The sequence below is a fragment of the Struthio camelus genome, chromosome 26, assembly GCF_040807025.1.
Source record: "Struthio camelus isolate bStrCam1 chromosome 26, bStrCam1.hap1, whole genome shotgun sequence".
Taxonomy (NCBI): domain Eukaryota; kingdom Metazoa; phylum Chordata; class Aves; order Struthioniformes; family Struthionidae; genus Struthio; species Struthio camelus.
This window is the reverse complement of record NC_090967.1, coordinates 7,836,413-7,860,715: the sequence shown is the minus strand read 5'-3', so window position 1 is coordinate 7,860,715 and position 24,303 is coordinate 7,836,413. Positions and strand designations below refer to the sequence as shown.

The 24,303-nt window shown below is 48.3% G+C and overlaps 1 protein-coding gene across 1 annotated transcript; it reads right to left on the bottom strand.

Annotated features, from left to right (window-relative positions):
- Positions 1-7,151: 7,151 nt before the first annotated feature.
- On the bottom strand, positions 7,152-21,370 carry GNA11 (G protein subunit alpha 11). The gene is made up of 7 exons (XM_068919774.1): positions 21,128-21,370; positions 16,819-17,003; positions 15,687-15,841; positions 14,470-14,598; positions 13,964-14,093; positions 13,015-13,168; positions 7,152-11,434 (listed from the first exon to the last, which is right to left on the bottom strand). Exons 1-7 carry the CDS (start codon positions 21,261-21,263, stop codon positions 11,244-11,246), a joined length of 1,080 nt encoding a protein of 359 aa, XP_068775875.1. The 5' UTR covers positions 21,264-21,370; the 3' UTR covers positions 7,152-11,243.
- Between the last annotated feature and the right edge of the window lie 2,933 nt (positions 21,371-24,303).

The following is a 24,303-nucleotide window of genomic DNA, read 5'->3' as shown; positions in this document are numbered from 1 at the left end:
TCTGTATTTCTTAAGAAGTTCAAAGGGAGGGGGGAAAAAAAAGAAATCAAAGCCAAAATCCACTATATTTTCTGACCACGGGTACCACATGGTGGAGAAAGAGATCTAGACCTATTGCTGTGCCATGTGGGTGCAACCATGCTATTCCAAAAGGCAATATCCCCAAAACCTCGGCCACAAGCCAGACTACACCCACTGGCTCAAGAGCAAAGGCCCTGTTCCTGGTTCAAGCCACAGACAGCGCAGACAGCCAGAACACTGGTCCTCACCGTAACCAAGCTGTCAATTAACACAGCATTTGTACAGCATCTAGCGCAGCAAGGTCTTGGTCTTTGACTAGGCTGTAAGGTACTACTGCAATACGCAGTTTCATCTCAGATCTCTGCCAGTCCATAAAAGGATAAAGTGAATCTGTAGCAATAAAGGAAACAGAACTGCAAGTCCTGCTCCAGTCCCCATGCTTTAACTGTATCATCATCCTTCTCTTCTCAGAAGGATCTGTAACTTGTGATAACACCCAACCCTACTGAAACAAAAACCCCACAGAAGAGACACTGATTTTGGCGTCTCAGAAAAGAAATCATACCCAAAGTTTCAAGAGATTTCTGTGCCTGATTATACTGGAAACAAGAGTGAAAGACGTAGGTGTTTGATCATTGGCAACCCACAAAAATGCAGCAGTGAAATATCTGTGATATCACAGTAGTGGCCAAAGGTCCCATGACAAAGATCCTCCTACGCTAGGTGCTGTATGTGAGTGCAGAAGAATCAGTCCTCACTCTGAAGATGCTGAAGATAAACGGAGCAAAATGCAAGAGTGGAATTGACTTGCTCAAGGTTGCACAAAGATGAAGCTGGGAGAAGAACATCCCAGAGCACCCAGGCACGTCAGAACCATTCCTGGCACTGGCCAGCCAGCAGCACTCCTCACATGTAGTCAGGCACGCATGCTCCCCAGTCCCACTCTGTAACTCACAAGTAAGCCAAATCCAGCAAGTGATATTCCCATCGTCTCTCGTAACACGTCCTGATGCCAGCATCCCTCCACAGGCTCTCGATGGCATTTTCATAGGGCTTACTGAGAGTCACTACTCTGCAAGCATCCACACCCAGAATTAATGAGGCATTTTGCTAAGAACAGGGGAAAGGGGAAGGATTAGAGTGAGAGTGAAGAGAGCAGCCACCTTCCTAGACACATCATGGAAAACAGAGCCCTGTTCCAGCCCTGACACCAAATGCGCTCTCCGGGTGACACTTGGGTTACAGTAAGGGGGGAACTAGGAGCAGGAAGTTGTGCATGGTAGTGTTTATGATGCCAGCCCTGTCTTGAGATCTGAAAGCAAGTGTCAAGCACAGTTGCTCTGGGCACAGCTACTCTGAGTATAGTTATTTAAGGCAGGCAATACAAGAGAAGGAGAACAGTCCTCTGTGGCACAGAAGAATAGCAGCAGTGAAGGCAGAGAGGTCTCCTGTGGGACAAGGAGAGACGGACAAGTAGTTCTCTCCTGTGGGACACAGAGGAACGGCAGGGTGGGACCGCAATGTGCCACATCTAGAGAGTTGGCAGCTTCAGAGAGACACATTCAGAGGGGAAGTTCCTAGTGACAAGATGACCAAGAAAAGCAAAGACAAAACCCTTCAAGTTGGCACTTTGGGGGCTCACTCCCCCCATCACACCTCCTACCCCACGGCCCCGCTTCTTCCTCTCTCCACCCCTCCTCTGCTGAGCTGTCACCCAACAGACAAACAGCACCTTCCCCCCAGGGTGACTCACCAAGAAGCAGCAATTTCAGCTCTTGCTGGTTTTGTCTCTTTTCCTCCCTCAGTATTTTGTTGATTTTTCTGTTGATCCGGATGGCAGCTTTATCCTCCTCTGAGAGGAAACACGGGCACAGGCGGCAGCAGCTGAAGCACTGAGCCATGGCAGCAGCAGGGTTTCTGGGGGGAAAGGCACTTGTAGCAGCAGAGCTCTTTGGAGCCGGGCAGGGGTACAGCAGGCTTCTTCCCTCCCTGCTCCACCCCTCCAGTCCTCTGCCCTTCTGTCTGCTGCTGGCAGGGCTCAGGCAGGTGCTAGTCAGAAGTTTGCTCAGGGGAATCCAGATGAGCCCTCCGTCACAAGCATGCAAGCGTCCACGAGGACACCCCGAGTCATTCAGGTCTTTTTAGCGACTTTGACAGCAGAGAGAAAAACCACACATCTCCCCCAAGGCCTGACATTCAGGGAACTTTTTCTTCCAAAGACTGTGGTTTAAGGTGGGGGGGGGGGGGGAAGACATGCCTCTCCTAGAATAAAGCTTGAAAATATCACATCTGATGGAAATTAATCTGGAGATCTGGCAAGCAACCTAAAAAGAGGATGAGTTCAACATCTTTAGTTGCTTAGGATTTCATTGAGAAAAATCTGCTAGGTCTCACTGTGTTTTCAAGTTGGCTTAACAGCAGTTCCTCCAGAAACACATTCCCATGTCCCCAGCCAGAATCCTGCCCCTTGGGATATCTTTGTCAATCACATCCAAGTTACAAAGCTAGCTAAGACTGCTAAGCTGCGCTCCTCACATCCTGCGCAAGCTCTCATCCATGAGCCACGCAGGAGAAAACCTCCATCCTGAGAAACACGCCTTCTCCCCGGCCTAGACAAGGGGTCCACAGGCAACAGAGCTTCACAACGAACCCCTCCAACCCCAGGTCACAGAGAATGACAAGAAAAAACAAAACAGCTTCTCGCTTCCTTATCTGACACCTCTCATACCACAACCTCTGCCCCAAGGAGGGGAGGGAAATGGAATCTCAGACATCTACAAATTCAAGCTCTAAAAACAGAGTCACCCGCTCCAGGAGGCTCTTCTGCATTGTCACAAGCCAGCACTTTCACTTCCCCCATGCACTTCAAGTTCTGCTCACATGAAGGGGGCTCCTCACCTGTGAAAACTGGGCCGTTCAGAGACCACGCTGCATTTTGCACAGCACCAGCACTTAACTCTTTCCGCTTCGCCATAGCGGACAGGGGTGAAGCTCCTCGGCTGCCACTCACTCAGGGAGTCCAAGGCAGATGGAGCAACAGATCCAGCCCTGCAGTCACTCTCTCCCTCATTACAGGTGCTCAGGGTTAACCTCCTAACCATTGGCATACCCAGATCTATGTTAGTCTGACCCAATTAGAGCTCATGGTAACTGGCCAGGACATCTGCACATCAGCAGACCAGCTGATCTGAAAGAGCGCTGGAGTAGCACCCGTGGGTCCACCAGCAGCGCACACAGTGCTTGCAGTCCAGACTTAATCAACGCTGCTCAGTCAGCTTCTGCGTTCGTATGATGGAAGTGAAACACAGGCAGGATGGAGATTCACCACGATAAGAGGATCCAGAGAACTTCGTCCTCTCCCAAACTTTGAAAAGAAGAAACAACCCCCCCATACACACTTTTTAAGGGAAAGCCTCAGATCACAAAAGCATAGACTTGTCAGTAAGAGGTGATGGTACAACTCTTCAATTCTCTACAAAATTGCAGGAGAAGCAGCCAGAGGAAAGCTTTTCCCAAAGGACCCTTTCCCAGACACTCCGCACACATGCACAATGCAGCCACACTGAAGCAACAGCTAAGAAGGAATCAGCCTGTACAACCCAATTCAGCCCTCCGTCACGACAGGGGAACCGCTGCCGGTACAGGAGAGCAAGGGAAGAATGTGCTGGACAGTGAAATGCTGAGAATATTATGTTTTACACCAAAGCGTGTTCCAAGACCTACAGCTCTGAGATTTGCCTTAGAATAAGTATGAAAACGGTAACTCCATTCACCTGCTTTTTCCCCCTGAGGACTTTCAAGCATACTGGTTTTGACTGAGACTCAAAGTGAGGCATAGGCAGAATTTCACAGTATATCTGAACCCAATGCAGGGCAGGGAGGGGGAGGAGGAGTTTTATAATAATCTTCTGCCTATACTGATTTCCTGTGCTGTAAACAGGATTGGTTTCTCTCCTCCCTTTGCTGCAAGGAAGGCATAAAGTTCAAGACCTCAGAGCTGTGAGGTCCCTGCTGAGAGTCTTTGTGTCATGACACTGCCAGACTAAGACACTCGGGAGAAAATCTGAGCCTGCATCTGTAGAACAAACTTCACTTACTGTCCTTGGTGCCCTCCTTACTTTGGCCTTAATTGTAGCTGTACGCTCCAGGGCTTACAGTGCGGGGAGGATAGCTCCAGCTACCGAGACAAAAAAGAATAAAACTCCACAGACAAGATAAATATAACAGAAATCTGCCCAGCTGAGGTGAGGAGTGTGATTCTCACCCAAGCAATGAGGGTGGGCTAGTGACAGAAAAAGTAGCGTCAGCTGAAGAAACTAAAGCAACCTTTGGACAAAGAGGGGATAAAACCTCTCTATTGTTAGAGGGACCTAGCTAGTCTTGTAGCACACAGAGGTTTCAAACTTGAGTTGCAATCTTCTAACTGCATAGAAAGGAGGGAAGGAAAAAAAGAAGAAAAAAGATACATGTTTAAAGTACAAAAACACTGGACCAAAGAATTCAAGATACCAAGTACTTCCCAAACTTAGTAATTAAAAATTTCTGATAGCCTCCCCAGGGCATTCACATGACTGAGAAGCTGTAATTGAACAACGTTATCAGTGATTTTTGATGTGGATAATGTTGTTATTGTAGTATAAATGTGTTCCCCTTGTACAGATTTTATGTGCACACACTGCCCTCTTTGGGTTAGCAACAGCACACGTTCCCCAAGGGTATCTCTCAAACTCCTGAATTGATCCAAGAACTTACCTCTAAAATTCCTTTTCAAAGAAGCATAAGGTTTCAATTTGGAAGTAAACTAAGTGGCTAAGCTGAACCAGGCACCTGTTTCCATTAGGTTTCTTTACAGCCTACAATTTGTTCCAAATCAAACACTGCAAAGCAGAAGTTGAGCCGAGTCTTCTTGTCTAACCAGACTTTCAAATGCTTTCCGGAACAGCGTGTTCCCACTAACATACTCATCCTACATCTCCTCTACTTTGCAGAGAGCCTCATTGAAGCTGGCAGCTCTGTTTGCAATAGTAGAAATCAAAGCTCTGAACTACTGGGAGGCAGTATGTGAACCAGCATAGCAGGAGGGACCAGCCTTTTAGATGCTTCATACCAATACTTTTTTCATGGCCAAGAGCTACAGATACACACCTTAAGTGAAGGGAGGTGCAATTCCAGGAACAGTGCATGGGCAGCAGTGGCCAGTGACAAGAGATACCACCACCTGGCTGGGCACGCAAAGCACCCTTGGGCAATATCAGCATCAGCAGTCCCACCAAGCCACATCTTTTTCCACCTGGTGAGCTAGGTTACCCAGAAGCTTTCACACAGCCCAAATGCCAGTCTTGTCATATAATCTCCAACACTGGAGCCACAAAAAAAATATTAAAAAGCCACAAGATTGCCACCCAAGTTGAAACAGGCTTGAATTCTGGATCGGACTGCATCACATAAGACAAATAGCTCAAATACAGCTATGCTGAATGGTGCTAATCTTCCCTGGGAAGCAACTGAGATATCATGCACAGGAGACCACACGTACAGTTTCTTTTCAGGAGACCACACGTACACTTTCTTTTCAGCTAGTTTAACAAACTAGAGAAGAAAGATAGATTTTGTCCATAGTGTTCTATAGAAACCTTCATTTCCATCCTGAGATTTTCCCATTACTTCTTAATGCTTTGTTCGCTCAGAGGCATAAGGATATTAAATATATAAATAAAAAAAGCTTTTCTCAAGTTATTATGATACTTATTCAAATCACTCAGACTCAAAGAGCTTTCTCCTACTATGGCAATGATGACTGTCCAAGGACAAGGCAAACCCTGCATTCTCTCTTCTTAAGCGTCTTTTTTTTTTTTTTTTATATAAAAGTGTGCAGAAAAAGGATGGAAATGCAGTTAGGTACACAAACCCAAGGAGCTGTTCTGGTGTTAGTAGTGACATCTTACAGCCAGCATGGAAGTGACTAAGTAAACTGAAGACAAGCCACTAACTTCAAGGACAGCAGCCATACTGCATATATGCAGCAAGTCCAGACAGTCTGCACACCTACCATAAGGCTGGAAAGGGCTAAAACACAGGGCCCTCTTGCAGTCAGTTGGGAAGGCTGGCCATTAGTTTTCAGACTTTTAGACTCTTTAAGGAGCAAGACATTAATCTGCTGCCATGTTTTATTTATATGGAGCATATTATAGTCTCTTTGCAAAGAATGGCATAGCACATGACCCACATGGAGCAGATAAAAAAGCTTTTCATTCAGCTACTATTTCATGCTTTCCAGTGGATGAGAACACAGAGATACTGAGGAAAGCATCACACATTCACCCTTAATTAGAAAGCATCTATGACACAAATATCTGCCAGTATAACGACCAACCAGACAGGAGTGATCTTCTCAGTTCAAGATGAAGCACAGCATCTCAGTTTGTCCAGTATCTGCAAGCTCCACCTGTGCATTAAACTACATAGAAGGAAAGTCATACACCTCCACCCATTCCCAACTGATTTAATCTGAAATATTCCTGGGGGAGAAGCATTAAACTCCAGGAACTCCATCCCAGGAATTCCCTTCATGAAAGCTGTCACAATCAATCATCTCTAGACTCTTAAAGGAGAAATTTAAGTATTGCTTCATGTTTTAGCCCACGTTTCCAGTAAACCAGACTGGAAGCAGGATTGGAATTGGGGTCTCAAAGTTTCTTCTATGGACAACGTACATTTCACAAGAACTGTCCTGGGAATGGGCGGACATTACAACAAACGGTAGCAGTGAAAACTGACAGCTTCACATAACAATTCCACTCCAAAATCTCCTGTGAGTTTTAAGTTAAGGTGTCACCATTCCATCCCTCCATCTTAAAACCCTAGTCAGCCACTCTTCCAATCAGAGTTAAGAACTATTGTTTGCACACTACATTTCATATAGTTAATGTATATTACACATTATATTTACCAAGACACATTTTGTTTCTATGCCTCAGACTCCTGATTTCCTGAGCAGGGACAACATTACTAGCTAGGCAGGCAGAATGGCCTTCACTCAGATGCAGGTCTCATAAGGTACAAAAGTTGTTCAGCCAACCAGAAAGAAAGGGAGAGAAGAAGCAAGAGCAAAGAAATGCATGCATCACCACTACGGTTTTTAGGAACAAAATTTATTCCAATTTCAAACAGAGAATTTATTTCAGGAGAAAGATATGAAAATCAATTTCCATCAGATATTTCTGTAATAAGGGTTGGTGCCCAGCAGTCAGAGTTGGATCATTCCAAGAAACAATCACACTCCTGGACTGGAATGAGACAGTTGGGAGCCTGAATAGACCCTGACACTGGGCATCTTATTCAGAAACTCCTTTCCCCTACCCTCTTCCCTCCCCCCACCCCAACACGCACAACAATACATGCATTGCAAATGACAAGGTTTAAAAACAGCATTTTATATAGTATCTTTTTAAATAGGATAATGTTTAAATTGTCTTAAATCAGGATCCTATAATATACAAGTATAACCAAATAATTTCCACCACATTGGCACTTGTAAAGAGTCTCTGGCACTACTAAAGAAGGGGCATTGGCACAAACCATACTCTTAAAACTGGGTGCTGCATAACACACTATCTCTGCTGGACTCTAACAACCTGGGCTCTGTACAGTACAATACAATGGTCAGCACACTCTGGAAGTACTTTTTTTTTTTTTTTTTCAAACCAATAAAACACATGAAAAAAACATAGTTGAAAGCAAGGCCAACATTGCTAGGAAGCAACAACAAGAGACCAAAGAATCCAGCTCCAGGAGAAGGGGAGACAGGCAGAAGGGGTTGGAACTATCTGACACGCTGAAGCGGGAAGGGGCTGTTGCTCACCAGGTAGCCAATCCACACAGAATGGTACAAAGAAATGGGATGGTCCTCTCCTCACTGACTTCAAGTTTCAAACTGGTTCAGAGTATGTTGGTTTCTTCAGCAGAACAAAAATAAAAAGTGCACAAGGAGCAGAGGTTAGCCAAGAGACCATTTCCTCAGACTCAGATTCCAGATTCTGTACAAGAACCCTACCCCATCACTTTTCTAAAGGTCAATCTGTTGTTGCAATCTGTGGAAAATTCCGACTGGCCTCACTCGCAGAAAAGATGATATAGGCAAATTTGGTTTAAGGTTTGGCACTTTTGCTAGGGCAGGCATTTGCCAAAGGCCAGGCAACAAACAACAGAGAAGCGAACCAGTTCTGTAGAAATGCTTTACTGGCCAAGCTGGAGGCACACAAGCTACTGCTTGCTAGGAAAAGCACATGCTAACACTGGTATCTTCTCACAAACAGTACAGCCCACAGACACCTCCAGATTATAAGTCTGGCCCTTTCCTCCCCTAAATCAGAATGAGGTTTCAGGAACTCATGGGTCAGCCCTCATATAATGTGCTCCTCTTCCCTTTGCAATAACCATCATGCCTAGTCAGTTACTAGGCCAACAGCTACACCAAGCAGTTGGTCAGCAAGGTACAGCAGATGCCTAAGTTGTACCCTGTGCCCACAGCCTCCCACAGTTCCCCATAACAACACAGATTCACTCTGTAAAAGACAGGGGAGCTTAGATCCCTCCTCCTGTGCCAGGGCAGCAGCTCTTACAAAGAAGGGGAGAATACAAAAAGTTTCTGATTCAAGTGGGAAGTACCACCATCATTCACCTTGGAAAAAAAAACAACTTCTGGGAAGTTATTTCCAAGAGCCTGTATTTCTCAGTGCCAGGCTAATTGCTGGCGATAGTTGTCGTGTGAACCATTTACAATAGGATCAGGAAAGCAGAAGAAACTGGTGCTGCCATCTGTTTCAGATGACCAGCATTTAGAGTACACTAAAACGATTATAAGTTCCTTTTTTATAGGACACTTTCTACAAAATGGATCATTTTGGCATAAGACAAAAAAAGCTGTAAAATCGATGCAAAGCTGTCTGACACAAGGGAATCCGTCTCATTCCTCCCAAACATTAAATGCAATCCAGAGCATGGCTATACTAAAGAGATGCCGTGTTCCCCTTAGCATCGTCACTCAGCCAGATTCTGGCTCTTCAACTGTTGGTCCCATGGCTACTGTTCCAGCTTTAGCTCTCCAATCACACCTAGCAGAACTTGCTTTCTTCTGTAGTGCTCTGAGACATACAGAGGCTTCCCTCAGCTACTCTGGAAAACAAGAGGGACCTATAAACAGAATTACTCCAAATAACCTGACTCCAGATTTTAGTGTTCTAGATCAAAGCATCTGAAGCATCTCTGACAGAGAAGATTGACTCTTACATGTTGTGCAAAACACTGATGTAGTGCTCTGTCTACAAAAGAGACAAAATATCAACAGCCCCCTTCAACAGTGCAGCTCATTTAGTCTTTATCTACTGGCAGCCTAATAGCCTTTAAGGGGGCAATCTGGTTGATCCAGAGAACTTGGACCCAATGCTACTTCTTGGAATTGAAACAAGCATTAGTGATGGCTAAACCACACACGTCTAGAAGTGGGTCAGATCTCCCTGTTTTCTACTCGCTCCTTGCCTTGCCCTGCCCTGCAGTCTTCCAGGCAGGCAACAGATCTTCAGCACATTTGTTCACTTGCCTTGACTCCTGGAAAAATCTCTGTAACATGCAAAGGCTTCACACCCTTCTGCTCAGTGGAGTTTCATTTAGCATCTAGAATCCAGAACTACTTCCACTAACTTCTGTCTGCACCAGCAAACCCTGCTGTCTCTGCCTCTACTCTCCTGCTAAACAAAAGTGCATCCACAGTAGGGTTTTTCTGGATTCCATAGCAGCCACACGCTCCAGCCACGACTACTTGATTATCACATGCACCCTGGAGCAAGTATGTGTGCAAGTCCTCCAAAGAGAATCCATACTCCTCTCTAAAGAGAAACACAACAGCATGTGCCTCTGGGGAATGCATAAATAGAAGAAAGAAAATTGCCACTCCCTCCAAGAGCTCTCCACAATCTTTTCAAGTAAGAATCCTACGTACGTCCCAAAGTCTGTGACCCACCAGCTCTGGTCCTTTCTAGAAGTCCACAAAAGCTGGACAGGACCGAAGCGTTCTTACAAATTTATACAACACACTGGCACAAAATGTGAAAACAAGGCTTGTTTGCTACTAGCAGCAAGAAAAGAACGAGAGGGTGGCACAAGACTAAGATTTTTCAATCCAGCCAAAGTCTGGTGTTTAAATGCAACAATTACGTAATGTGCTTTTGATATCTGCTGCATAGAGAAGTCACTCACTTGATGTCATATACTCTACTCAACAAAAGGGAGTTTTTTCTGCAAATTGAGCCTAGCATGTGCACGCACGTGCTTGTGGTGCATGGGGGATGTGTGTGTGCACGTGTATGTGGAGAAGAAAACAAAAACAACCCCACAACTACCCCACCATTACAGTCAGGCACTTCCCCAGGCTCAGCAGCTATTGCTCCAAGAGCTTCCATCATTCGTAGTCCATGAACAAAATAAAGTAACATGTAGCAAACTATGTATAGAACATCAATAATTTAAAAAAAAAAAATCACAGTCTTCATACCTTTTATAATTGATAAGAAGAAAAAAAAGTAACTCAGAACTAAAACTTATAAAGAATGGAAGAGTGATGGCTTTTTTTGTTTTGCCTTTTTTTTTTTTTTTGCAATAGTTGGAGAGCAATTGCTCCTCCCCAACATTTCGTCACAGTGAACCATGGAGCGTGTCCTGGAGAAGGGAAAGGCAAGGTGGGGGGAAAGCAGGCAGGATTAACAAATTACACCAGAGGCACCCTGTAGCACAAGGCAAAGGGACCAGTAGCATTCCACACTCCCACAGTCCAGTGAATTCACAATCTTGGCTGGAAAGTTATTTTCTCTACATATACCATGGAAATGAAAAGAAACAAAAAAGTGGCTAAGCAACAAAGGAAAGCTCAAGATGAGGCCACCTTAGCTGTTTGGTAAAAATTAAGAAGTGAACAAGGTGCTGAAGAAATGAGGCATATCCCCATTAACTGTGAAATAAAAGCAATTTGTTAAAAATATGAAATCAACTACTCTGTGGACAGAGACATGAGACTCCAGGATAACACTGAGCACTTGCCACTCCACAGATCAGACAATTTGCAATCATTACATCATCAAAAATTAAAATTTTTTCCTGTCATGTTTAAAATTTCTCTTTTTGTCTTTTCTTCACAATGAAGCCTCTCAAGGGGCCAAGGGCAGAGCAGGTCAAACCAGGTTGTACTCCTTCAGGTTGAGCTGTAGGATGGTGTCCTTGACAGCTGCAAAGACGAAACGGATGTTTTCTGTGTCTGTGGCGCATGTGAAGTGAGAATAGATGATTTTGTCGCTGTCTGGATTTAAATCCACAAACATCTTAAGGATGAACTCACGGGCTGCCTGTGCATCCCTCTGTGGGCCTGCAGCAAACAAGGAGACACAGTTAATGGATTTGTGCTAAGCACATGCCCTGGTTTCAACCACCAGTTAGTGCACTTTTTCTTACATGCTATGGGGATATAAAGAAGTTAAGCTCATTTATTGCATATAAACTCTGGATCTGAAGTATCTTATGCTTTTAAATTAACTAACCAACACCTACAAAAGGCATTTTTCCAAGGCTGAGAGTTTTGACAGGCTCCAAGGTGTTGGCTCAGACTGTGATCTGAAATACAGAATTTGGTATAATCTCATATGTGCATACATAGATGGATCTCATGCTCAGAAGGACATGAGCTTATGTTATGCAAACAAGAGAGACATTCAGCCAACATTGTAGTCTGTTCTAACTGGCTGGTCAACAGGGGCCAAAAACTGTAATTTTAGTCAGCATTTACTTTACGCTGCTGGCAGTTCCTCATCTATTGATATTCCTTTCAAAGCATTTGGTGCTCTTACACTTTCCATAGCAAGGATCATCTCTTGATAGGTGGTCTGATGGACTACCTCCCACTCTCAAACCATACAGCATCCCTGCAGCAGCTTCAATAACTAGTTATGTGAAAAAGCTGAAAGCATACAACACTCTCTAATGGTGATAACTTGCTTCCAGCTGTTAAATTATATTAGAAGTATGCACTAGTCGACCAGTAAGTTCACAGTGGCTCACCAACCATACACACCATGCTGCAGAAACTTTTGACATTTTCCACAATTGATGACTTCAGAGTACCTGTACCTTCAGACAGCAGGGGGCATGAGACTTCAGAAGTGGGAGGGCGACTAATTAGAAACAATTTCATTAGTAGTTTAAATGAAGCAAGGCTTGCAAGAGGGCAATTCTCCCTTCACCATGTACTTTTAAAGCATATAATGACAGAGTTAAAACATGAGAGCATGGAAGGAGTAGTGCTGCCTGACCTCATTCTCCACTACCTTTATTTTCAGCCCTATACAGCTCTGGTACCAGCTGACTTTAAATGCACTGACTGCAGAGTAGGGAATGCTATTTTAGCAAAGGAGTTTTGTTTCAGATTGGAATTTCTGTTTCACATAGATATTGTTCTTCCACAACTGCAGATGGCGCTCTGGAAAGAACTTCATGCTACCTGAAATTTTCAGCACCAACACTTGAACTCAGGTATTTGACCAGTCAGATTCTCAAAACAAGGACTCAAATCACCTCTTGACTAGAGGGTTAAAATGCCCAGTATACCAGTAATTCTCACATGTCTATAAACAGGTTATATGGACAAGTATACAGGCAGGAAAGTTAGACTTCCGTTATTTAATACTCTAAGGTACATATTTAGGGAAAGTAATTTTTATTTCTTCATCCAGGAGAGGTTTGTTATTTGTTCATTTGATCAGATTCCAGTTACATATGTAGGATTAAGACACTTTTATGACATTTTCTCATTGTCATATGTATTCCTTCTCACATTAAGAGTTTGTTTTTGAAGAAAATTCAGATCTGGAGATGAGAGAAAAAAAACAACAACAAAAACCCTTAAAACCTTATTCTTTCTATATCATGTGTTCCTCCTTAAGAACCACTCACCATCAAATTCTGGGAAATAGTCAACAAGATGGGAATACAGAATCTTGTCTTCCAAAAGATCTTTCTTGTTGAGGAAGAGGATAACAGAAGAGTTTTGGAACCAGGGATAAGTGATAATGGTTCGAAAGAGGGCTTTACTCTCTTCCATCCGATTCTGAAATGAGGGGAAAAAAAATGTTTTGTTTTGTTTTTTTCCCCCACAAACAAGGACCAAGTCACCTTTCTACTACCTGCACACAGTTAGATCTGCATTAACCCAACATCTCAAGATATTGTACAGAGAATAACTTGGGCCCCAGGTAAGTTCTGGCTCTGGTTGAGCAGGTAAGGGGAAAAACAGACACAAAAATCTGATGGATTCAAGCTTCATTTAATTGGCAAGCAGGTAATACCAGAAGGCTTAAAAATCATTTTATGCTTTGCACAGTCATGTTGGAGGACTGGCCATGACACCTTGTGAACTGATACACATCTTGTCTAGTATGAAATAAAGGAATAAATGCTGTCACCTAACAGCATTTTCTAGGCTATAAGCAGGTGTAAAAATTCAGTACTGCACCTTCAAAGAGACCAGCCGTTATCCAACCGGACAGCAGCCACAGTGCAAAGTACTTCAGGTGAGGAAAAGAGTGAAGCAGCAATGGGTACTTTTTAAGAGCATGCCTTCCAAGACACACAGGACCCAGCAATTTCAGAGTATTTCAGTATTATTTGAGAAGTACAGATAATTTGAATACACTGTGCATTTTCCATTCTCAGGGACATCATGACCCATTGAGGCTCATGTTCCCTTTGCAAAAGGAAGAACTGACAGCCAAAACCAACAAACCTTGCTGATCCAACTCCCAGTTTCCTTGGCACCAAGCACTTTTGTACCAACCTCCAAGAAGCAAGACAGACATTACTCCTTTTCCCCACCCTCTGGGAAAGCTCCCACTCTTTGGCTTACCTCATTATCAGACTCCACCAGAACTTGGTCATATTCACTAAGTGCTACCAAAAACATGATGGAAGTTACGTTTTCAAAGCAATGGATCCACTTCCTTCGTTCTGACCTTTGACCTCCGACATCCACCATTCTAAGGAAGAGAAATACGTCTAGCATCACAGCAGTAGCTGCAATTCTCTATCTGAATTCAAAGCACCAGCATACAACGAGAACAAAAGCTCTTTACTGTTCAAGTTAAACTGACTGTGCCGCTGACTCAAATGCATACTCCCGTTTGTGACAGTCAATAGCTTCAAATTGGAGCTTTCCCTTAATCCAAATAAAGCGTTTTGCCATTCCTGTTACAAGGGCATCTTTCAGCAGGTACCTCATAACATTACAGCATACGTATTCACTCAAGCCTCTCAGCTAAACACCTGGACACTGAAGCAATACAAAACTCATCCTTTCTGAAACCATTTCACTCCTATCTCAGTTCAGCTGTCACATGTATACACCTTCAGTACCTGAAGATAATATTCTCTAGGTCAAAGGGGTACTCTATGATGCCGGTTGTAGGAACTCTAACCCGTAGCACATCTTGCTGAGTTGGTAGATATCCTGGGGTAGCGATACGATCCACATCACTAAGATAGCTACAAGAAGCACAATGGAAAAACTACCTTAGATTGCAGCACATCACATCCAAATTCAAACACTGCTACATTTAGTCTTCCCCTAACATAACAAAGGAGTCGGAAATCATCTGAACTGTTTTAAAATTTGATGCAAAAAAAAAAAATAACAGAGTATGTCTTTGGAGAAACAGTAATTCACCAGCCATTCCCTTTGGAGGATAAACAGATATATTAGGGACAACTTTATCAACCCTGGGTCTTCAGGAAATAGGGGCAAGAGACTTTTTTTTTTTTTTTTTTAAATAAAACAGAGGAGGTTTAAGCACACTGGACATTCATGGTAGAATCAAGTTCCATCTGAGATTTTTCCATATAAAGGAAACTATGTTACCAGGCACAGGTAATATCTTCCTGGTTTTCCTATGCTCGGATATTTAACGTGTGGAATTATTATTAACAAAATCTATGTACATCTGTAGGCCAAGGGACAAATCTGAAGAGAAAAAGTAACACTTCTAATACCTAAGAGTCAGAGCATAGATAGCATAATGTACAGGCTCTAGCCTCAGGAATGTCCAGAAGCAGATGCTTAAACAGCTGCCTTTATCACCTGCCAGAACACCTCATATCCTCAAGAAAACTAGCAAGTAGTAAGGCATTTGCAGATCTAAATCTGCCCCCCAGAAAAAAAAAAAAAAAAGCTTCAAAAAGCTTCTCCCATCTCCTACAAAGCTCTTTGCCTGCTATCTGCCAGAAGTACACTTAAGAAAACTTAAGATGAAAAAGTAACCTCAGAAAAGCAGTGGCAACAGATAACTGGAAACTTGTTTGAATCTGGTTCCACAAAGGCAAAGCAACATATATTTATGATTTTTATTCCAATAGATGTACCCAGCAGAGACCACGCAGCTTGTCTAAAACAAGAAGATGACTTATTTGCCTGGATGAAAAAGTAAGACGTACTTCAAAAAAATTATGTAGTGGGATCCACTGCAGTATACCTTCCTACTGAAACAACTCTATATGTGAACAAAAAACGTGGGCAGATATTATTTGTTAGAGCATCGCTGCTATCTACCAGTGTGTGCCAGTGGTTATATACTCACTATTTAGCCGAGTCAGAAAGCTGATATTCTCTTCTCCTGTCATAACACTCTTGGATTCCAGGGTCGTTCCACAAAGTCTTAATTGCACTTACATATGGTTGCTCAAATGTCATGACCTTTTCTACATCCACTTCCCGGATCAGCACTGCATTGGCCTGAAGACAGAAAAGCAAAAAACAAAACAAAACAAAAAGCTCTCAGATAACTAAATCCTTACACTATGACTTCAAGGATCCACGTTATGGTTGCAGGTCAAGTTGCTAAGGCCAGAGGAGCAATGGGCAAACTATACCTCTAAAACTTCACAGCTCCAATTTTTCTTATATTGCTTTAAAAAATGAAATACTTAAGTGAAATTTCATTTAATAGCAGGCATCAGCAAAATTCCCCCAAAGCATCATGGGCTCCTCCACAGAATTAACCGTAAAACGGCAACAGACTTTACCTGTCAAGATGTGCTACATCATTAGATAACCAGATGTTTGTAAACACTGTGGTTTCCAAGGCACAATGTTTAGTGCAAAGAGCTCTGAACTGCCCAACTTTTGAGAAGGTAAAGCTGTATTTTAAGAACAAGCTGCTATCTCAGGTTTCTTTTCATAAAATTTAAACTACATTTTGAGTAGTGACAGAGACATTGCTTTAAGTGCATTTCAATCGTGTGTTCAATCACGAACAGGTGTCTTTTGGGTCCACCATATATTCGATCAGCTTCAACTTCAGATGCAAATACCAACTCATGCAAAGAAAAACGCAGCACATCTAACGTGACTGAATCCTTGAGATGAGTACATAGAACACTTCTCCTATATCCTACCCCTATTCCTTGCTCTGACTAATTCATTATACAGACCAGTGCACAGACCAGCCTGAGAACAACTTCATTCAGAGGAACATAATGACTGTTCCTCAGGCAGAAAGTTGCTTCATTCCTTAACACAACCTAGCGAACAGAGCCAGATATCAGTAAAGTATCATAAAAAGCAGTCCTTAAACAAAAAATACTTACGGGAAAGAGTTTGAGGAGGTTGGGATTATAATGTGGAAGAAGACAAATAAACAGGAACCTACATGTCAAACCCTAGAATTCCCTTTGCCTAAAAAAGGCATACAAATATTGTGAGAGACTTACCTTGTTCTGTTCATATTTGTACAGAATCTTCAGGGTTTCCATGGCCCTGATCATAGACTGCATGGCAGTAAAGATGTTTTGGTATACCAGCTTGGTGAAGCCTTTTTTGTCTTCTTCAGAGTATCCTGAGCCATGAATTATACGCATCTGCTTAATGAACGTGCTTTTCCCACTTTCCCCAGTGCCTGCAGAATACAAGAGAGAAAGCTAGCAGACATAGCAAGCCTTGTTTGTGATAGATGAAACAAAGCTAACATCGTATCATACCTCAAAGTTCCTACTGCTGCATCCAAACATACGCTATCTTACCAACTACTTTTCTAGTCGCTTTCCAGAATATTGAAAGACAGTCCGGATGGTCCTGCTTACCCCCACCACGACTCTAGTGAACATAGAAGGAAGACATCTTGTCCTTTACAGCAGCCTTCAAAAGCAACTCTGGTACTTATTCCAAATCTCACGTTACAGCCACTCCCACACATTCTGCGTCAAAAGGCCCTTGTCCGTCACACCTGACCTATTCCCAGATACTCTAGCAAGATGCTACAATCACAGCACCAGCCAGAGAGAGCCCAGATGCACTCTCAAGTTAGTGAGTACTGCAAACTGAGATAACAACAAGCAGGTCAGAGAAACCTATTTGCACAGTAAGGACCAAATTTTCCTTCACTGTGATTCGGTAGCAAACACCATTTAACTTATAGACTATCTATCTTTTTACAGAAAAGAACAGAACACAACAGAAGAAAATCAACTCTAAAGGGAGAGAGAACTCAAGAAATTACTTGCTCATCCATTTGACATGGACAATCAAATCAGTACATCTTCCCAGTAACCCAAACTACTGTGCAACGAAAAATAACATTTGCTCTTAAGGACTGAAACTATAATCCTCATTGCAGCAATATAAAAGGCTGCAGGTAGTATGCTGCCACAGAAATTTTGCTTGCCGCCTTTGGATATTATAGAGTTAAAGAAGTAAGGACTGACAGGGAAAGCACAGTAGGATGCTGCTTGCAGCTGTCTGCACTCTGTCCTGCTCCCCAGCAGACAACAGGCTGCTCAGCAGGACTACTGGTTCCTTATTGCACAGCTTTACTGCCCAGGGGAAGCCGTGTCTTCGAGTAGCTGGGAGGGCAAGACAGATTCATACCAATGCCAATGTATTAAATAGTCTAACCCTTTCAAAGTCTGCTTCCTGCACAGTCAGTTGGGCAGGTCTTCCCACCCCCATATTTAAGGCTCCAGAAAAGCATCAGCTAGCAATTGAAGGCCAGCAGAGGATACGAAGGTGGCGGGAACCCTCTAACACAGTGAGCATGAGGTGGAAAAAGCATCAGCAGATAAAGGATTCATGCCATACCCAGCCTTGTTACAATCATGATTCAACTGGTGTTATGGAATTCCCCCAGCAACTTCCACTCTGTTTACACAATATCTTCCGTGCAGGGGATGCAAGGGTCAAATCTTACGTATGATTAGCATACTTCCATACTTTCATCCCACAAGCAACAGCCAAAGGATACACCACTGACACTTCTGTTGAGTACTTTTGCTCAATTTTCCAAAATTTGCTATTGATATGCATTTAACAGAAAGCTAATCCAGAATGATAGCTCTTTATTATTAAAGTGGCCCAACTCACTTGATTACTAAGAGCAAAAAACTAAAGCGTGGCTCCTAAGCGACAAATCCTTTTGACCTGTGGTTACAAACAAACACGCTGGCAGAACCCTGGCTTTCACCACAGGAACCACCAGGTAGTCACCTCACACCAGGGGACAGATATATTCAGACAGGATCTCATTCGTCACAACACACAACCACTACTCAGAGGTAGATTCCCAGTTACCCATGTTTATAGTACCAGGCTAAAAGACAAACAAATAGATATGCTCAAATACAAGCAGCAAAAGTGTAACTAGAAGCAGTGTGTTTAAAATAGAGAGTCAAACTCTCCCCGTCTCTGAGAACTGATGGGATTTTTGGCAGCCTAATTAGAAATTAGCACCATAACCACCATTATCCTGCAGTAAACTGTCTCTATCTGAAACAGAAAGCTTCACCACGAAGGGGGAGAGAAAGGGGAAAAAAAAAAATAATCAGAAGTTCGGAAACCGAAATCTTCTGTGGTTAATACACTGTGGTGAGAAATACTTCCTTGTTTTTTACCACAGCAACCAAAACAGAAAAAAGAAAAAAAGATAGAGGTGCCTCAAAACGTTCTGATAACAAAAACATAAAACAAACTTCAGCAGCATTCATTCACTTCAGATCTCACTTACTTCAGAACTTCAGAGTTCAAACACAGATTCTTCCCAACGCTTCATCATCACTCCCCTCTTAAAAAAAAAGTGCCTCTTGCTTTTTTGCAGGCCATCAACAATACAGAACAGCACCACAGCAGAACATTACAAGCTCTGCTGAGTGTAGTCGCCTATATTCATAAGGACACAATAACTTTTTTTAATTTGACAGCATTGAGCCAAGGAGACAACCTGAACCCACCATTTTTTCTGTCAGCATGTGAAAGCTGTAGAGTTTCCAGTAAGTTACTACTGATCCTCAAGTACCTGACAGCCACCTGTAAATATATTTATTCAGTCAACAGTATTCCACGCTTAATCATAATTCAAGAATCAGATTAATTTTTGTTTAAAACAGCCCCCCTACACACGCACATCCAGTAAAGAGAACAATGATTGCCTAATACCAGGGGGTATGTCCAGTACCTTGAAATCACATTTCTCACTATCAGGTTCATCGTACAGCTCTGTTATTCTTCACCTCAAGTTTTAACTGTCACACTAGACAGAGAAGACAGGAAAAAGTTACTACAGCTTCTACAGTGCAGAAACTCCCTCCACACACATTCTTCTCAAAATACTGAGCGTTTGGAGAAAGCTCTCTCTAACATGATCGTTCACGTTTGTGAACGTAAGAATACTACGTAACAGAAACGAGAAACAAGAAAACCCTACAAACGGCAGTTCTGTCAAGGAGAGAGAACATACATTACCTGCAACAACTTAAGACAGGCAATGAGCAATACTGCATACAGTGAAAAGCACCCTGCAAACAGGAAAAAAGGCTTGGTCTTTCTAATCATGTCCTGAAAATGGGAGTGTTAGTTATTCAGTCTTAACCATCCCACATTGATTTTTTTTTTATTTTTTAATCTGATGCTGAATCTTACTTAAGTCTATCTTTTAGGAAAAGAGAAAGGTCTCTAGAGCAACTTGAAGTTAATTTCTGAAGTGAACCAGTTTAGCGAGATTAGATGGGGATCTTCTTAGCCCATATCTGGCCTATGGCTCCAGCCTACTTCAAAACAAGTGCTTCTGTAGGACTGTAGGTTTTAAAGAAGTATCCGAGTCCAAGAGACACCTTTCCCAGCCTACAAGAAGCCTTATAGAAACCAGCACAGCATCTTCAAAGAACACAAATGTGAAGCCCTCAGTTTTCTCTTTCACCTGAAGGACAGTAGTATATCCACAGCCAAGGTATCTTCTCACTCTGAGTTCTAGCAAGGTGAGAAGGAAAGCCATAGCCTTTACTTAATAAATATCTCTATGCCACCATGTCAGTGCTACAGATCTCCAAAGGACTGGGCAGATACAGCCTCGCATTTGTTTTCACAAGGCTCAACCTACTTTTTCACCTGTGCCTTACAGGTTTGCCAGTTCAGTACAGACTACAAATGAATAAACTTATTCCATCAGACCTGCTTCACGTTCCAGTTTGAAATGATGCCACTATTGAGACACAAACCAGGATACATACGTGAGCAGTGATGAATTCCAGTACCCACGAAAACTGTAACTTAAGTCTCATTTGGAAGCTACCTGGGAGTGAACATCACAGCAGATGCTGAAGAAGGATGCACGTTCTTGAAGCCTTAGCTGGTTGCTCTTGTAACAGACCACCTCTCCCTGCAATCCTTTTGTAAACCAGGTATAGCTATCGCTCTGTACAATGGCGGGACACCGCTATGTTTCTACGCCAACTCCTACACCCTCATCACAGCGCAGGGGACCTCCAGCCCGGCAGGTAACGCTCAACGCCTGGCCCGCGCCCCGCCAGGTCTGCCAGAGCGGGCCAGCGGCGGGCTCGGCGCCTCGGGAGCGGCAGGCCAGCCTTCGCCCAGCCGCTCGCCCACGGCCCAGGCGTGGGCCGGCCAGGCCGAGAAGCGCCGGGGCACCGCCGAGGCCCGCGGGCGCGGGCAGCCTCGGACGCGCCTCCCCGAGGCGATTTCCACGTGCGCCCGCTGCGCCGGGACCGCCGCCCGGCCCGGCCCGGCCGCTCTCACCCAGCAGCAGCAGCTTCAGCTCGCGGCGGGCGTCGCGCTTGTCCCTCCGCAGCTGCTTCTCGATCTCGGCGTTGATGCGCTTCGACTCCTTCACCTCGTCGCTCAGGCAACAGGCCATCATGGACTCCAGAGTCATGGTCCCGCCGCCGCCGGGACGCCCCCGCCCGCCCCCCACCCCCCCGCCGCCCACCGCCCTCCTCCGCACGCCGGGGCCCGGCCCGGCCCGGCCCGGCGCGGCCTCGCGGCCCGCTGCCCCCTCCCCACCCTCCCGGCCGCGGCCCGGCCCGGCGCGGCCCCGGCCTCGACCCCCCCGGCCGGGCCTAGCGCCGCCGCCGCCGCCCTCAGCGCGCTGCCCTCGGCCCCGCCGCGCCGCCCGCCCGCCGCTCCCTCCTCTCACACCGCCCCGCCGAGCCAGCGACGAGCGGGCGCAACGCAACCCGCTGCCGCTGAAAACAACCGCTGACTGACGGCCGCGAGGGCCACTGGGGATGCGCGGCGCGGCCGCGGGGCGGGGCCAGGCGCGCCGGGGGCAGGGCCCCGCGGCCAGCCGGAGCGCAAGCTTGGTTGGCCGGTCGGGGGAGGAGGGCGCGCGGCCGCGCGCTTCGGGAGCCGGGGCGTGGCCGCGGGGCATTGTGGGACGGTGGAGGACGCGGGGCGGTGGCGGCGGCGGCGGCGGGCGGGGCCGGGCGGGGCCGGGCCCGGCGGGGGGGCGGTGACCGGCCTGCGGGGCCCAGGGCTCGGCGGCCGCTTCGGGCCGCGGCCCGACCCTTCCCTCGGCCCGGAGGGAGGGAGGAGGCAGGGCCGGGGCGCTGCTCGGCCGCGGGGCCCGGTGCTGCCCCCTCGGCCGGCGGCCGCTCCCGTGAGGGCCCAGCTGCCCCCGCACGGCGAGGGGAGCGTCGTCCTTGGCCTCCTGCCCCGCTTCCCGAAACGAGCCGCAGCCCCGGCCGCAGCCGGCGCCGCCACGTCCACGAGCTGCAGCTCGCGGCCTGGCGAGGGGCGCGTCGGCCTCGGCCGGGCCCTCCGGATCGGCACGTGCTGCGGCACACGGCGCTGGCGAGGGGCGCGTCGGCCTCGGCCGGGCCCTCCGGATCAGCGCATGCCCCGGTACATGGCGCTGGCGAGGGCGCGCGTCGGCCTCGGCCGGACCCTCCGGATCGGCACGTGCCCCGGCACACGGCGCTGGCGAGGGGCGCGTCGGCCTCGGCCGGACCCTCCGGATCGGCACGTGCCCCGGCACACGGCGCTGGCGAGGGGCGCGTCGGCCTCGGCCGGACCCTCCGGATCGGCACGTGCCCCGGCACACGGCGCTGGCGAGGGGCGCGTCGGCCTCGGCCGGACCCTCCGGATCGGCACGTGCCCCGGCACACGGCGCTGGTGAGGGCGCGCGTCGGCCTCGGCCGGACCCTCCGGATCAGCGCGTGCCCCGGTACATGGCGCTGGCGAGGGCGCGCGTCGGCCTCGGCCGGACCCTCCGGATCGGCACGTGCCCCGGCACACGGCGCTGGCGAGGGGCGCGTCGGCCTCGGCCGGACCCTCCGGATCGGCACGTGCCCCGGCACACGGCGCTGGCGAGGGGCGCGTCGGCCTCGGCCGGACCCTCCGGATCGGCACGTGCCCCGGCACACGGCGCTGGTGAGGGCGCGCGTCGGCCTCGGCCGGACCCTCCGGATCAGCGCATGCCCCGGTACATGGCGCTGGCGAGGGGCGCGTCGGCCTCGGCCGGACCCTCCGGATCGGCACATGCCCCGGCACACGGCGCTGGTGAGGGCGCGCGTCGGCCTCGGCCGGACCCTCCGGATCAGCGCATGCCCCGGCACACGGCGCTGGCGAGGGCGCGCGTCGGCCTCGGCCGGACCCTCCGGATCGGCACGTGCTCCGGCACACGGCGCTGGCGAGGGCGCGCGTCGGCCTCGGCCGGACCCTCCGGATCGGCACGTGCTCCGGCACACGGCGCTGGCGAGGGCGCGCGTCGGCCTCGGCCGGACCCTCCGGATCGGCACGTGCTCCGGCACACGGCGCTGGCGAGGGCGCGCGTCGGCCTCGGCCGGACCCTCCGGATCGGCACGTGCTCCGGCACACGGCGCTGGCGAGGGTGCGCGTCGGCCTCGGCCGGACCCTCCGGATCGGCACGTGCTCCGGCACACGGCGCTGGCGAGGGGCGCGTCGGCCTCGGCCGGACCCTCCGGATCGGCACGTGCTCCGGCACACGGCGCTGGCGAGGGCGCGCGTCGGCCTCGGCCGGGCCCTCCGGATCGGCACGTGCCCCGGCACACGGCGCTGGCGAGGGGCGCGTCGGCCTCGGCCGGGCCCTCCGGATCGGCACGTGCCCCGGCACACGGCGCTGGCGAGGGGCGCGTCGGCCTCGGCCGGACCCTCCGGATCGGCACGTGCTCCGGCACACGGCGCTGGCGAGGGTGCGCGTCGGCCTCGGCCGGACCCTCCGGATCGGCACGTGCTCCGGCACACGGCGCTGGCGAGGGGCGCGTCGGCCTCGGCCGGACCCTCCGGATCGGCACGTGCCCCGGCACACGGCGCTGGCGAGGGCGCGCGTCGGCCTCGGCCGGGCCCTCCGGATCGGCACGTGCCCCGGCACACGGCGCTGGCGAGGGGCGCGTCGGCCTCGGCCGGACCCTCCGGATCGGCACGTGCCCCGGCACACGGCGCTGGCGAGGGGCGCGTCGGCCTCGGCCGGACCCTCCGGATCGGCACGTGCCCCGGCACACGGCGCTGGCGAGGGGCGCGTCGGCCTCGGCCGGACCCTCCGGATCGGCACGTGCCCCGGCACACGGCGCTGGCGAGGGGCGCGTCGGCCTCGGCCGGACCCTCCGGATCGGCACGTGCCCCGGCACACGGCGCTGGCGAGGGGCGCGTCGGCCTCGGCCGGACCCTCCGGATCGGCACGTGCCCCGGCACACGGCGCTGGCGAGGGGCGCGTCGGCCTCGGCCGGACCCTCCGGATCGGCACGTGCCCCGGCACACGGCGCTGGCGAGGGGCGCGTCGGCCTCGGCCGGACCCTCCGGATCGGCACGTGCTCCGGCACACGGCGCTGGCGAGGGGCGCGTCGGCCTCGGCCGGACCCTCCGGATCGGCACGTGCTCCGGCACACGGCGCTGGCGAGGGGCGCGTCGGCCTCGGCCGGACCCTCCGGATCGGCACGTGCTCCGGCACACGGCGC